Source organism: Oikopleura dioica, chromosome XSR (assembly GCF_907165135.1).
Source record: "Oikopleura dioica chromosome XSR, OKI2018_I68_1.0, whole genome shotgun sequence".
Classification (NCBI taxonomy): Eukaryota; Metazoa; Chordata; class Appendicularia; order Copelata; family Oikopleuridae; genus Oikopleura; species Oikopleura dioica.
In genome coordinates this window covers 8,789,954-8,804,993 of record NC_137294.1, presented here as the reverse complement: position 1 = coordinate 8,804,993, position 15,040 = coordinate 8,789,954, and the positions used below count along the sequence as shown (strand labels likewise).

The window sequence follows — 15,040 nt, the reverse complement described above, 5'->3', positions numbered from 1 at the left end:
GACTGTTACTTTACAATCCTAGTATGCAATAATGGCCTCCGGAGTTTTGTCCTTCCTCCGTGGAATCGACCTGACTCGATTTCCGATCGGGGACACCACCAAGCTTGGAGACACAGAGCAGCTTAAAGAACTCCAAAATGTAAGATGGTTGAAGCTGGCGCGAACGGGCTTGAAAGTGCTTCCGGCTGAAATTGTTTCCTGCAAAAATCTTGAGGAACTTGATATATCCTTCAACCAGCTAGCGAGTTTAGAAGATCTCTCCGAGCTACCCAACCTTAAAAGCCTTATTGCGAAGAGTAACTTGATTCTTGAGACCTCTCTCCCGCCGGAGATATTTCACAAAGAGCTCAATGTGCTCGATCTGCAGAAGAACAAGCTCCGCGCCGTTCCTGAGCGACTGGAGGAAGCGGAAGGCTTACTCGTGCTCAATCTCGCCGACAACCAAATTTCTGAAATTCCGCAGACAACATTCGTCAATCTCTGCGATCTGATGCATTTGGACTTGTCTGGCAACCAACTTGAGACGCTGCCTGCTCAAATGAGACGTCTATCTAGTCTTCGTATCATGAACATATCAAACAATCCGCTAGGATTCGCGCAATTGAGACAGCTTCCATCGCTCATCGCACTCAAGGAGTTATATTTATCAAATACTCAGCGAACTGCTGCAAATTTACCCCAGTCTTTCGAAGGTTTGGCGCAGACACTGGAAGTGATCGACCTGAGTTCCAATCAGTTGCAGGAGATCCCTGATTGCCTTTTCGAATGCATACAACTGCGCCGGATCAATCTGTCTAATAACGATATCAGTGAGGTGCACCTCCAGATTGACAAGTGGCACCATCTTCGCAACCTCAACCTAAGCAATAACAAACTCACGTCCTTACCGGCGTCTCTTCAGAAGCTCACGCAGCTAACGTCCCTCTACATTTCCGAGAACCAGTTTGACTTTGAGGGCATCCCGAGAAGTATCGGCAAGCTTGGCAATTTGGAAGTCTTCTCGGCGGCGTTTAACATCCTTGAGACTGTCCCCGAAGGATTGACGCGCTGCATCAAGCTCAGAAAGATGACGCTGAACAACAACAAGTTGATAACTCTGCCGGAGTCGATCCATTTCATGCCAAATCTACGCGATTTGGATGTGCGCAACAATCCCTCCTTTGTCATGCCACCAAAACCGTCAGAAAGTAAGAAAGAAGATGAAATGAGCTACGATGCTCAGCTGCGCCGCATGGGCCAGCTGCCCGAGAAGAAAGAAGAAAACACCTCGCAGAAGAAGTATGAGCGGCGCATTAAGCTTCGTAAAATTCGCGAGTCTGTTGGACCCAACGGCGACTCGCAAAAAGGTGACGCCAACAAAGTGCTTGCCGGTCTCAAGGAGATCGAAGGCAAGGGCGATGCCGATCTCGACAACGAAATCACTGGAGGAAAATCTTGGATGGACAACCTCAAGGGTCCAACACTAGACTACAATGGCGTGTTCGACGAGTTCACTGGACAATCGCCTGGCGTCACAGTCTGGCAAATAGATAACTTTTACCCAGTATTGCAAGATGATACCCTCCACGGCAAATTCTACACGGGCGACTGCTACATTATCCTGCAATCGATTCTTTTGGAGAACAGAGACCTCGAGCATAAAATTTTCTTCTGGATCGGAGACGACGCTTCTTTGGATAAGAAAGCCTGCGCCGCGATGCACGCAGTGAACTTGAGGAACATGCTTCAAGCGAAGAGCAGAACGTCTAGACAAGGAACGGTCATCAAGCTATTGTCAATTTCGGTGATAAGAATTTTTTTTTTACTTATTATTCTTATCTTACTATGAAGGAAGTGGTAGTACATTATTTATAGCACGCTTCACTGATAACAAGTGTTGAAATTATGAAGAGTTAGATCAGGGCTTTGCTTTTTCGGGAAAATGCGAAAAAATGCGTCGCGCAAGGCGTAGGCGCCGACGCAGATCGAGCACTGAAAAAGATCGAAATTTGAAATTTTACACTTGCTCAAAATTTGTTTCTTTTCGAGATCTTTGTCCGGGATACTTCTGCAAATAGCCAACGTATGGACCAATCAGAATTCAAGTCGCATGATTTTTAGAGGATTAAACTTGAGAGTTTTCTTTGTCGTCTTAATGCAATGATAATTACAGTACTTGACGAGGGACTACCATGGGTAGTCATAGAAAGGTTCGCCTTTCCTCACATTTAAGTAACGAGGGATGACACATTTGATGACCGCGATGGTAGAAATGAATGACGAGGATGACGAGTTCCTCGACCTCTTCGAGGACGACATTCAGTACATCGCTGGTGGCTCCGAAAGTGGATTTTACCTTGTAGAAAAAGCCGCTTTCGAAATCAGACTGTACTGCGTTGAAGATGCAGCCGCTCCGCGTATCTATCCAGTTCCGTTGAAACCGACGTCTCTCCACGCAAAGCAATGCCTGATTCTCGGTATGATTTCACAAAGAAGCGAGTATTTTCACCTGCATTTTAGATACGGGAAAGATTATTTATTGTTGGCTTGGAATGATGGCCAAAAATGTGGTAAAATCAAAATGTCGTCTCATTGCTGACAAAATCAACAAATACGAGCGCAAGGGCCTCTCCGAAGTAATTCTGGTTTATCAGGGCTACGAAGAGAGCGAGTTCTGGCAATTGCTAGGCGGCATGCCAGGTAAACATCAGCAACTAGAGTCTTTGTTCTCAACCGATCATTTAAGACAAGGTTCGGCCTTTGGAATTGCAGCAATACCGAGGTCCGCGCAGTCCTCGTCTGTACAAAGTTTGTCTTGGCTCAGGATACCTCGAGCTACCTCAGCTCAACTATCGAACGTCGATCGACCATGATCCTAAAAATCAACCGCGACTCAATCTCCTCCCACACCTCCGTCTGTTGCCCTCACTGCTGGACTCTAAGGGCGTCTACATACTTGATTGCACTGGACAGATCTTCGTGTGGATCGGAAAGCATTCCCAGCGTCTCGCGCGAGCTGCTGCCTGGAAATTAGCCTCGGAAATGTCTAAATTGCCCGGCAGGCCGGCGATAGACATCCGCGTCACCAAGGAGCTTGAAGGCACTGAGAGTGTTGGTTTTAGGCACATGTTCAAAGGATGGGATAACGTACTCAACATCGACTACTCGAAAGCTGTCGACACGGTGCCTGAGAAGGAACTACAGCTTCGAAAAGATAGACAGGTAATTGAGTGTTCAAGAAATTATTGTCTTATTGAGTGGTTAAGGCAAATGCGGCTGATATGTCTGCTCTTTTTTTGCCTCGTCAACGAGTAATGCCATACGAGGAAGCGGTCGAAATTGGCGAAGAATGGGCTGAGGATTTGGAGTCGATGAAATGCTTTGTGCTTGAGGGCAAGAAGTTTGTTCATCTGCCAGAAGAAGAGAAGGGCCAATTCTACTCTCAAAACTGCTACGTCTTTGTGTGCAGGTATCTTTACCCACCAGACAAAGACGAAGAAGAGTCTGAAGGCTCTGACGAAGAAGATGAGGAAGAGGACAATCTAGAAGTTATCGTGTACTTCTGGGAGGGACGTGATGCTAATCAGCTCGGCTGGTTAACATTTACGTTCACTCTGCAAAAGAACCTCGAGGAAATGTTCGCCGACAAACTCGTAATTAGGCGTATGAGACAGCAGCAAGAGGGCGAAAAGTTCTTGAGTCATTTCGATGGAAACTTTATCATCATGAACGGCAAGCGATTCACGAAAGCTCAACGCGAGAAAATAGCCAATCGCGAAAACATCGAGTTACCGAAGCGAGAGCCATTGCTGCTACAGACACGCTCGACAGGATCAATGTTCACCACTCGTACCGTCCAGGCAAGCAAAGAGATTATTTTCTTTTGACTATTGCTGTCATTAAGGTTGCTTGTGAACCCGCCTCGCTTAATTCTGAATTCTGTCATATTCTGATCGTCCCATTCTCCGGCGGCGGAAGTGGAATGGTTTATGGCTGGATCGGCCGTTGCGCAGAACCGAGGGAGGCCACTATCATGGGAAGCTTGATGGATGATCATCTACCGATAGAATTCAAGCGCTATTCAAAGCAAGTTATCAACGAGGGAGAGGAGCCAGAGAACTTCTTTTGGGTTGGCATAGGCGCTGATATCAGCAGAGGGTTGCCTCAATATCCTGGCGATGCTGAATATCTCCGAATATCCCGATTATTCAGGTATTATATAAACGGATTAGAATATTCACAACGACTCAAACATTCAGATGTACTAACGAAACCGGATATTTCAACGTTTCTGAAAAATGTTCTGATTTCTGTCAAGCTGATCTCCAAGATGATGACGTCATGCTTCTTGATACTGGCGCGATTCTGTATTTGTGGGTGGGCAGCTCCGCTTCGCAAACCGAGGTTAAATTCGGTCTCAAAGCAGCCGCCGTTTATCTACAAGTATTCACCTTATTCGTTATTTATAATCACACTGGATTCAGCATTTAAAAGCGAAAGGTGCCCCTTCGCGGAAGCTCAAAGCGGTTCGCAAAGGAAACGAAGTCGCTGACTTCAAACAATGCTTCCACGGGTGGAGAGCGTGGTAACTTTTCATCGAGATTGAGATCTTCCTCCCTCAGTCTCCTATTCCCTGTTCTAGGATTGTGTCTTTTCTATTCCACAAAAATTCAATTCAACTTTCCTCATTTCAGCATGCCGTGTTTTCTTCACACTCAATGACAACCAAATCTATTTGCCTTACCTGAAAGTGATTATTTCCAAAACTACTTTGTTTTCATTTGCCTTCAAAATTTTCTTGTTATTTATGAAATGCCTCTTTAGAATGTTGCGAGCGTTTTCGTCCCGAGTTCGAGCTGCCTCTTCTCTCGTTCTCGCTGAAGTCAATGCTGCTGGCGAGTTGCAGGCTTCAAGCCTCTCTGCCATCAGTGCGGCTTCCAAGTTTGGCGGTGACATCTCTGTTGTTGGTAAGTATAATTCTATGACTAGTCCTTCTATGTAAATATTTCTAGTTGCTGCTGAGGATGCTTCCGCCGCCGCACAGATCCTCGCTTCTGTCAGCGGTGTGACACGAGTACTTGCCGCCTCTGGCGCTCAGTACAAGGGTGGCGTCGCCGAGGTCGTTGCTCCTCTTCTCAAGGAGGTCCAGGTTGCCTCTGGTGCCACTCACGTCGTTGGCCCTGCCACTCCCTATGCCAAGAACATCTTGCCTCGACTTGCTGCTCTCTTGGACGTTAACCAGATCAGCGACGTTATCGAGATTGAATCTGAGGATACTTTCCAGCGGCCAATCTATGCCGGGAACGCTATCGCCACTGTTCAGTCCGCTGATCCCATCAAGATCCTTTCCGTCCGTCCAACCAACTTCGCTCCTGCTGAAGAGGGTGGTTCCGCTGCCGTCGAAGATGCCCCAGCTGTTGGTGCCTCCGATCTTTCTAAGTTTGTCGGCCAGGAGTTGACTGCTAGCGATCGACCAGAGCTCTCCTCTGCGTCCAAGGTTTTACCCTCTTCCGACGAAAGTTTTTAGCTGTCTGTTTAGGTCGTCGCTGGTGGACGAGCTTTGAAGTCCACTGAGAACTTCGAGACTGTTTTGTATCCTCTTGCTGACAAGATTGGAGCTGGTGTCGGTGCTTCCCGAGCCGCTGTTGATGCTGGATACGTTCCAAACGACATGCAAGTCGGCCAGACTGGCAAAATCGTCGCTCCAGAGCTCTACATTGCTGCCGGCATTTCTGGTGCTATTCAGGTACTTCAACGCCTATTACTGAAATTTCAAATCATGATTTTAGCATTTGGCTGGTATGAAGGACTCCAAGACTATTGTCGCGATTAATACTGATGCTGATGCACCAATCTTCCAGGTGGCTGATTACGGCCTCGTTCAGGATCTTTTCAAGGCTCTTCCTGAGATGACCGAGAAGCTCTAAGCTGAAAGTTCAAACACTGTTAAATGCTCGATTAAGTTATTTCTTAGTTACAACAACTCGTACACGTTCAAATATGCTCCTCCTCTATTCTCTATCGAAACGAATTTCGTTAACTTATTTATCCGGGTGTTTACTGTAATTGATTGTTATATTAAACACTGACGTTCCTTCAATGATTCAACCTACTAATGATGTTTTCGATCGATTCTTACGTGATATTTTAGAGCAAGGGCTCCACCCCTGCCGGGATCTTACCATCTTGTCCCTGTAATATCAACAGGTAAGTTTATTTTCTTTCTCGGGTCTTCAAAGCTTAATTAAGGATCAAAACCAAACCAGTCTTCTAACTTCGAACGATCTAAACATCGCTTTCTGCGCAGATGAGCGACATCAAAAAGTCTGAAGCTGGTGACGCACCCCTCAAGAAGGAGGTGAAACCAACTATCAAGCATGAAGAAGAAGCCGACGTTGAGGTATGCTCGACTCAAGTCTCTGTTGTCAGTTAACATTATAGAAAAAGAGTTTGAAAAATGATCAGAGTTCAAAGGCCAAAATCGAGGCAAAATTACCCGTTAATGCCAAAGATAATAAGCCCGATGAATCGGGAAGGCCTCAAGCAGGTGAGAAGGGCTCTGATTCTAAAAGTGCACAGCTTCCGAGTGACTCTCAACCCAAGGCAACAACTTCCAAAAAAAGTGAAAATGTGCCAGATATCAAAAAGGAAATCGAGAAAACCGTTAGCGAAAATGCCAAAAATGATGATCTCAAAAAGAATTCAAAGTCTGAGAATCCTAAAATCCCAAGAAAGGTTCTTGATTAGCACGTACTCTAATCAGATGCCACAATTTTTATTTGATCGAATTTTACTCGTTGATTGCGAGTTGATTTACTCCTTTGATTGATCTTTACTCATCGGACATTGTTGTAATAGAAATTTTAGGACAGAGTCATCTTGTGCTCGGGCGTAACCGGCCAAGTCAAATGGTTCAACGTTCGCAACGGCTATGGCTTTATTCATCGAGACGGTAACGAAGACCTTTCTTTCGTTTTCAAAAGAGCTTTTAAGATACCGATGAGGACGTTTTCGTTCATCAAACTGCTATTGTCAAAAACAACCCAAAAAAATTCCTCCGATCTGTGGGCGACGGCGAAAAAGTTGTATTCGATGTTGTCGAGGGACAGAAAGGAAACGAGGCTGCTAACGTCACTGGCCCCGAGGGACAACCCGTAGAAGGCTCCAAGGTAGGATATTTCTACCGCGGTTGAGAAAACAGCTCTCTAAGTATGCTCCTGACCGACGTCGTTACCGAAGACCACGACGACGATTTAACGGTCGAGGAGATCGAAGTAGCAAGGATGAAGACGGTAATGGCAAAATGGGTTTTATTTTTGTTCAATGTTCTGTTAAGGTTCTCCCGAGTCATCTGGAGATGCCCCCGTCGAGGAGAAAAAACGAGCTCCACGAAACAACCGACGCCAAAAGTAAGATCTTATTCTCTCAAGAAATAAAGATAATGTCAAAGTAGAAAGTCCAAGAACGAAAATGAAAACCAAGAAGAAGAGAAACCCAAGGCGGAAAAGACTGAGAACGAGAAAGAGGGAGAAGGCCAAGAACGCCAACGACGACGACGACCTCGTGCTCGAAAGCCTAAAGGTAACTTCAATGCAATGACGAGTCTTGATAAGCTCCTTCAGACACTTCAGGTGAATCCGCCGATGAAGTGAAACGCGAACAAACAGCTGGCACTGACGAGGAAGGTGCCCCTAAGCCCAGATCTGGTGGCTACCGTGGTCGAGGCCGTGGTGGCGGCCGAGGACGAGGCAATTACCGCGGTTCTGGACGAGGACGTGGCGGAGGACGAGGCCGCGGACGTGGTGGTGCCCGCGGTGGATCTTCACGATCCAACGAAGGTGGTGCTCCTCCCGTCAAAGATCAAGAGTAAATGATCCACAAATTCTCCTTGCGCCAAGGTTTCTGGAGACCTATTCTCCCTCATCGACCGTTCACCATCTTCTCGTCGGTTGATTTTCTATCTTTTCCCTGCATCCCAAGGCTAGGATTTTTCTCCGCCGAAATTCATGATCCAAATTCAACTTCTAATATCTGAGTTAACAACGCACGCCAAGCTATTTATCTGTCTGGGCTTAAAGCGGGCCCTTCCCTTTACCTTCACAATTATCGGACTCTCGGAAATCCATCCCCTTTCTCGACCCCTATTACACCATTTCTAGAGCTAGGATAACATCATGGTTTCCACGACAACCCCTTATCAAATCGAAATTCGCTTACCATCACTTAAAGTCACCAAAAAATAACATCTATGGTGGGATGATTCAAAAAACCGAACAAAAAAATAAGCTTCACTAGCGTCATGTGTAAAGTAAAAACATGCCAAAAAAGAAAAAAAAGAACAAAAAATATAATCTTACCACCATTAAAACCACAAAAAAATATGACATCTTAATTTTTTTCAATTGAAAACTTGCGCTTGTGTGTGTCCCCTGTTCTTTGCATTTTCAACCGAACACAGGGCGCTCAACGGGGTGGCGTGCGTTCAAATGCCCCTCTTCGTTCGGTGACTTCGCTTAAATTGAATATGATCACAGTTTTTTCTATTTTCATTTAATTAATTATTTGTGATTATTTTTTAAGTATTAACGCATTTAGTCGGCTAGAGTTGAGTACTCTTCGCTGCGTCATTTTTCTATCTTTTGTGACTGAAACGATTTTCAACACCAATTTTGAAACGCCTTGTACTAGCTCTGCCTGACGCAATACATCTCTAAAATGCACCGTCTTAAACCCATTTAAATATAAAAACAAAGAAAAGAAGCTACTGTCGAGCTGTTTTGCGATCACTTTTGCGCTCTAGCTTTGGGAAAATGTTCTAGTCACTAGAGCGCCGCTTTCGCTTTATCAGTACCTATCATCATAATTAAGTAGCTCATCCGCCAATATTATTACGATCCACCATCTGGCTTAAATTAAAATAAAAACATCGATTCACCATCTTCGGCTAGATTCAGACTCCTAAGTGCATTTTAACCTGTGGCTCGCCCAAAGCAAGGTTTTTGCATCGCAGAGGCATCATCAATCTGCCCATCTTATCCCAATGACTATTCACCACGATTGCTACCACTATTTTCATCTATCGTCAAGCGCCAACTCTTTCGAAGCCTACCGCTTTCTGGCGCCTATCCTACTTCGATTTTTTTCTTCGAGCGATTTCGCCTTGCCGATAGATGAGTGCTTTCTTTTACGAAACAAAAACTCGTGCGACCCATTCCTCTTCAAATTAGCCCTTAAGGGTGTTATTTAAAAAGAATTCGAACAGCTTAAGCTAAAGTAGCATCACTTCGATAATTCATATCATGCGCGGTGGTCAGAGCAGCTTAGTCACCCGCTATGACCCGCCACGACGGCTTCCTGCAATTTCTTATGATCCCAGCTCTAGACTGCTTCTTGAGCTAGAACATAACCAAACACTTAACTTTCATTTCTCCGTTCTGAGTAACTACTGTAAGTTGTGTTGTTGTTGTCGCTGTCTTTGTTAAAAAAATCTTATTCGACTCTAGGAAAAACAGATTCAGTTATTCTTTTCAATGAAATAGACGAAAAAAATTCTAAACCCTCGAGTGTTGTTTTTGCAGGTATTGAAATCAAAAAGGTTTACGCAAAAATAGTGTGCATCGTTTTTCTGCAAGAAAGAATGAGCTATTAGCGAGACTTCATGCATGACCTATTTACAGCATTCATTTCGCGCGACTCGTCGTCGACGGCGACTTGCAAAAACGATTATAGAGCAGTTCTTGCGTTAACATTAACATAACACACAAGAATTCGAGGATCCTAATTTACAACAATTAGAAAATATTGATGCAGTTATCTTAGCTTCTTCGAGTACGAGAATGCGTTCTGAATGTATGCTCGATGCGAAATAGAAATACCACGCAACTATTATTTTATTGCAATTAAAATTATTCTGTACAGAGAGTCAGAGTTGCCTTCAGCTCTTTACATTTCTCTCTTAGACTGAACTTTGAGTATGGAGTCGGCTGCAAACAAGAGCATGGTGTAAGTACTTACGCGACAAATATTTGCTATTGAGAAACTAACCCGACTGCAATTTCTTTGCTTGCCTTTTTCGCTATTTTTCTTACTCTTGAAATGAACACAACCCAGTCACAAATAGTTGATTATGATTTCAGCGAGGCCTCTGCCCAGGGGTATGTGATTCTAACTCTTTCCTATAGCTCGATATCCCGGACCTTGGCGAGAGCGCCTTTTATCCGAGCTCATCTTGAGCATAACCTGTAATTTTATTAGTGATTGTGCTTTGTGTTTAGTCATCATCTCCAGTAGTTATAATCGGTGTTCCCTCTCTGTCCTGTCACTATCGTTTTGGGCTTAACAATAATTCAAGGACTCTGAGCCAAAAAGTCGCGACGGATGCAGTCCAGCGCGCTGAAAAGCATCTGGGCAAGATGTGCGAGAGCATCGGCAATATAAACGTAAAGCACGAGAAGATCAGAGACATTGCCGACCGCCTTGCCCATGGATGCGTGGCTTACGGAAACGAAGAATATGGAACGAGTTTAAAGGAGCTGCACCACTTTGCGGAGCATGTTTCAGCGGTGCAAGACTACCGCCAGGCTTACGTAATATTAACCTGTTTGACAAATCATCTATCCTATCTTAGATCGACCAAATGAAGCAGAAAGTGGTGCCGATTTTGTCAGGTTACGGCATGAAATGCAAGAGCGCGAAGGTAATTTTCTACTTTAACAATCGGCAGCTAATGTTTTTTTCGCAGAGTGAGATCAAGAAACTTGAGAAGCAACAGAAGGATGAAATCAAAAAGGCCAATAAGATTAAGAAAGCAAATGGAAATATGCAGCAACAGGTACTTATCAAACTCGATTTATTACCGAATTAACGTTTACTCAGGCACAACATAGCCACGAGCTACAGATTCTTTCGAATTCAGTTGCCGCACAAACGCAGCTTATGAAAGAGCGCGTTTTGGATTTTGAAGCACAACGACTAAAAGACGTCAAAGAAGTGATCACTGAATATTGTCGAATAGAATTGACGTATGCAGCCAAAAGCCTAGAGCAATGGTCCCAGTGTATGCAAAAAGTGACTCAAATGAGTCCTGACGACGATATCAAGGTACTGACAAGCTACTGTCAGGCTCTCCAGACTTTTTAGGAGTTCGAGAAGTTGCTAAACCCCCATATGACGACCCATGCCGGCATTGGAATGCACTCTACTGCAAATGCCCTCGCCAATATGAGCCATCAACAACCCACTTTGGCAACGTCAACATATAACTCAACATCATCGGTCCCGATGAGTCATTTCAGGTAAAATTTCCTCGGCTACTGAGCTCTAATATATTCCTTTCTAGTGCAAGCAACGTTCCGAAAAGACCACCGACGCAGTCATCAAGCCATTCGCTTTCTCAGCCTTCTGTAGCGAGTATTAACTCGCAACAAACTACCGCCTCTCAACCACTTCCTCCAGCCTCCCAGAACCAATCTCAAAGGTCTCAAGCTCCTCAGCAAACAACGTCGCAAGTTCAAGCATTCAACGAGCAGTCCTACGAAACAGACGATACTGAGAGTGAGTACGAGACCGTCTCTGAAGAAGAAGAAGAAGAAGAAGAGCCAAAAGGAACGGGTCTAATTTGATTTAAGGTCATTTCATAATTAGAGCTAAATATTTACAAATAGACCCTGTGGAAGCGCCCACTCGTACCGCTGTAACCGGATGGTAACATTTTCCAGCACCGAAAGTATTTTTTTAGCTTTGAGTTTTATTTTTATATTTTCAATCTTTCCCAAATGCACCTTCAGAACTGCACATAATCTTGTTTTATTCGAAACAAACCTATTTTCATAAATACAACGAATCAGCATTCTTTCTATAAATCCGCAAAGATTTGAAAGGCACACTAACGCGTTTTAAGTCTGGTTGAAGTCTATGTTTTCTTTATTAATAAATAACAGTTGTTGAAAGCATCGTCAGTAGTCAAAATGGAAGTTGAATACGGACGATACTTCCTTTTGGAAGGCATAGTAAATAGCTACAGAAGTCATTAATAAATATTGCACTGGCATTAAATATATAAGTCTGATTGTTCACTTTAGTTAGATATTGTAGGGAGTTTCTTGTACACGACTCGGTCTTTCTTCTTATACTTTACAATGAGCTGGAACAATAGATACAGAGTAGGCACGCCTAAAAATTAAGTTACCGCTTGACTCTGCTTGTTTCCATACCGAAAATCAGCATAATAAGAAGAGATTGAATGTCTGAGTGATTGTCAGCATCGTCATCTGGCAATTTTGGTCTATGAATTGTACGAGAAGGGGGAGGATCATCGGGTTTTATGCTCGATTTGATTGTCGTTACTTTTGTCGTTGTGGTTTCTTCTGTTGTCTGTTTTTGTGTCGTTGGCTTCGAGGTGGTAGTTTTTATTTCAGGGGGATCATTTTCTTCTTGAGGAGTCACTTCTGGCTTCTTGGTCGTTTTTTCAGGTTTCTCAGTGTCATTCGGATCTACGATTTTTGTTGTTTTGGTTGTTTCTGGTTTTTCGGTGGAAGGGGATTCGGGGGTGTCTAGTTTTGGCTCTTTTGTAGTTGTTACTTTCCGTGGGTCAAAAGATTTGCATTACAGTGAATTACAAATCCTGAAAAGTCTATAAATACATAGAGTCCCTATCAGAGCATCCAAGTGTAAGACACATTCTTTGGACCCTTGCTCTTTGACCACATCTTCTTCTATCGGCTGTTCTTGTGAGAAGCCTTCTGATCCACGGAAACGAATTTCCACTTCTTTCAGCACCACTGGGTCACCAGATCCTTTCGTGTTAAGATTATTGAACTCGATTTTCCATTTGCCGTCAGGATTTTCATCCCAGAACTCAACGGACAAAAACTCATAGCGATTGAAACCAGCAGATTGGACCATGTCGTGAGGTCTCTGTCCCAAAATATTTGATTTTGTGCCTAGCGGAGAGATTATATTGATCTCAAGATCTCCTCGTCGACCTGTAATTGATCGTTTTTTTTTTGTTAAAAGGGAATGATTACCTCTAGGAGTAAGTGAAAGAACTACTGTCACATGTTCCAACATTTTAAGATTTTCGGAGCACTTGAAATCGAACTCTATGCTAAGCGTGTTGCCCTTCGTAGACTTAACCCCGAGGCCTTCACCATTTTGCGACACGGGAACCAGCGTGCAGAGTTTTTGCGGAGGAACAGTTTGCCATTTCAGAGCTTATAAATATCGTGAATCAGCTAGATCATTTTGAATGAGCTCACCTGTTTCTACTATTCTTCCCGCGTTCATCAGTCCGTAGCCATATCTGTTCGAAAACCATCGACCCATTGCGTTTTGGTTCCAATCCTTTGTATGAAGGTCGTGCTTTTCGGATGTACGCACAAGAATATGCTGAACATCTCGCCAGCTGAGTTCTGGATTCGCCTCCAATGCTAGTGCAATGATTCCGGCCGCGAGAGGAGCTGATGCGGACGTACCAGTGTGTCGTTTGGTACACATTCCCCTTGGATAGTAAAGTGACACATTCATGACTTGAATTTACCTTAAATCAGTCGTGATAATCTGTTTCTCATCAGAGCCACCAGAAGAATAAGTAGAAGCAAGTGTAGAGGCGCAAGGCTCAGAGTACCTGAAACGTCATCAAAAAGTCCCTTGTGATTGACTTACCAAGGGATGTTTTCCCTCTCTGACGTCGAACTAATACTGATTGTATAGATATTATTAGTGTATCCGTCGCAGTTACAGTTGTCTTGGTATCGACCTCCGTTACCAGATGCCCAAACGAAAATATTGCCCTTTCCATTTCTTCCTTCTGTAGCACCATCAAGGAACGCCTTAATTGCCAGTTTTGCGGGACCGTCTACTGTTCGTCCATCATCATCTGGTCCCCAACTTGCGGAATAAATGTCAACGTAGTCCTGGTTGTGTCCTACGAGGAAAAGACAGTCATTTTTTCGAGAGAAGGCGCTTTACTAACCGATAGATTTAGCCTCAACGAGATCAGTTACATCTCCGTCGAGCATACGCACGCCACCGACCTTGGCATGGTAAGCCACTCCCGGAACACAGACGTTGTTATTTGCAGAGGCTGCCACTTCTCCAGCACATCGTGTTCCATGACGATTAATTTCCTTGATATATCCCTTGAGATTATCAGTAATCTTTGGACTGGCAGATTTTGTCGTGTAAGCCTGAATTGCTTGAAAAACTAGAAATAGAATAAACCCTACGTTGGGATCTTCGATGTTCAAACGATCGTTTCCCTTGTTGTACCGCGGCGTGGGATCGTCGTCGTTGCCGTTTATGTCAGTAGAAGCCCTTGCGTCGTAGTTTTCTTTGAGATCAGGATGCGTCATCTCGATTCCATCGTCTAACATAGAAAGTACCACGCCTTTCCCAGTGAAGCCCATATCCCAAGCAGCTTTAGCGAGTGTTTATTAATTTATTGAGTGGTAACTCACCTGTGATATTCATGTGCCTAGGTTCTTTTTATTTCGATCTTCGTAATCGGGGAGCAAATACCACATCTCCTCGTAAAGAGGATCATTCATTCGCTCTACGCTGATGTCTTCGTCGATTTGGAAGTCTCTCTTGACTCGTTTGCGCACAAACTGCTGCTCGAACCAGACTACGTCCTCGCCAAGTTTCAGATGATCAGCACGAGACGAAGATACAGCCGAGCGACGATGCACTTTTGGATGAATAAAGTGGAAATGATTCTTGAAGACACGGCCCTGGAAGACGAGATCGTGCGAATTGGCAAACTGCTCTGCGCGATTCGCATCATCGTGGGAGAACTCGACCACGAAATCATTCGTGTAGAAGCCCGACACGCACAAGACAAGACAGCTTTCGGATAGAGTGAAAACTAACTACGCATTTTAAAAACTTCAATGAGTGCTACTCTAGTCCCTTAAGACAACAATTGAGAGCAGCATGTTGGATCGTTGTTGATGTTCGCTGTGCTGTTCTATGCCGATTTTTTCATTTTCGATTTCGTATACTTGTCATTTTCTTCTATAATTCAAATTGGGTGTTGGTTTTTTTACTCTAGCGAAATTCGAGA

The 15,040-nt window shown here is 44.2% G+C and overlaps 5 protein-coding genes across 8 annotated transcripts; 4 read left to right on the top strand and 1 right to left on the bottom strand.

The window, feature by feature from the left end:
• The first annotated feature begins 1 nt into the window (after nt 1).
• Nucleotides 2-4,772, top strand: LOC145707855 (protein flightless-1 homolog). The gene is made up of 8 exons (XM_081785441.1): nt 2-1,754; nt 2,250-2,456; nt 2,500-2,679; nt 2,726-3,201; nt 3,246-3,839; nt 3,884-4,191; nt 4,239-4,422; nt 4,464-4,772. Exons 1-8 carry the CDS (start codon nt 32-34, stop codon nt 4,566-4,568), a joined length of 3,777 nt encoding a protein of 1,258 aa, XP_081641567.1. The 5' UTR covers nt 2-31; the 3' UTR covers nt 4,569-4,772.
• A 32-nt stretch (nt 4,773-4,804) lies between these two features.
• LOC145707854 (electron transfer flavoprotein subunit alpha-like) lies at nt 4,805-6,085 on the top strand. The gene is made up of 4 exons (XM_081785439.1): nt 4,805-4,946; nt 4,992-5,476; nt 5,519-5,725; nt 5,769-6,085. The coding sequence occupies exons 1-4, from the start codon at nt 4,805-4,807 to the stop codon at nt 5,904-5,906; spliced, it is 972 nt and encodes a 323-aa protein (XP_081641565.1). The 3' UTR covers nt 5,907-6,085.
• Nucleotides 6,086-6,127: 42 nt separating this feature from the next.
• LOC145707830 (uncharacterized) lies at nt 6,128-8,866 on the top strand. 4 transcript variants are annotated; one of them, XM_081785413.1, is made up of 9 exons: nt 6,128-6,186; nt 6,229-6,379; nt 6,427-6,714; nt 6,847-6,931; nt 6,973-7,148; nt 7,190-7,271; nt 7,316-7,388; nt 7,430-7,560; nt 7,602-8,866. In XM_081785413.1, the coding sequence occupies exons 2-9, from the start codon at nt 6,287-6,289 to the stop codon at nt 7,847-7,849; spliced, it is 1,176 nt and encodes a 391-aa protein (XP_081641539.1). In that variant the 5' UTR covers nt 6,128-6,186; nt 6,229-6,286; the 3' UTR covers nt 7,850-8,866. The 4 variants fall into 4 exon arrangements, with proteins under 4 accessions (XP_081641539.1, XP_081641538.1, XP_081641537.1 ...); XM_081785412.1 differs by having other exon boundaries at nt 6,421-6,714; nt 7,433-7,560; XM_081785411.1 differs by having other exon boundaries at nt 6,421-6,714.
• Nucleotides 8,867-9,827: 961 nt separating this feature from the next.
• On the top strand, nt 9,828-11,615 carry LOC145707833 (CBY1-interacting BAR domain-containing protein 2-like). Its single transcript, XM_081785416.1, has 7 exons — nt 9,828-9,981; nt 10,331-10,565; nt 10,607-10,675; nt 10,721-10,810; nt 10,855-11,079; nt 11,119-11,273; nt 11,318-11,615. The coding sequence occupies exons 1-7, from the start codon at nt 9,953-9,955 to the stop codon at nt 11,598-11,600; spliced, it is 1,086 nt and encodes a 361-aa protein (XP_081641542.1). The 5' UTR covers nt 9,828-9,952; the 3' UTR covers nt 11,601-11,615.
• A 256-nt stretch (nt 11,616-11,871) lies between these two features.
• On the bottom strand, nt 11,872-14,816 carry LOC145706631 (furin-like). Its single transcript, XM_081784051.1, has 9 exons — nt 14,436-14,816; nt 14,205-14,395; nt 13,952-14,165; nt 13,642-13,903; nt 13,517-13,603; nt 13,236-13,477; nt 13,005-13,190; nt 12,192-12,962; nt 11,872-12,150 (listed from the first exon to the last, which is right to left on the bottom strand). The coding sequence occupies exons 1-8, from the start codon at nt 14,446-14,448 to the stop codon at nt 12,583-12,585; spliced, it is 1,575 nt and encodes a 524-aa protein (XP_081640177.1). The 5' UTR covers nt 14,449-14,816; the 3' UTR covers nt 11,872-12,150; nt 12,192-12,582.
• Nucleotides 14,817-15,040: the final 224 nt, after the last annotated feature.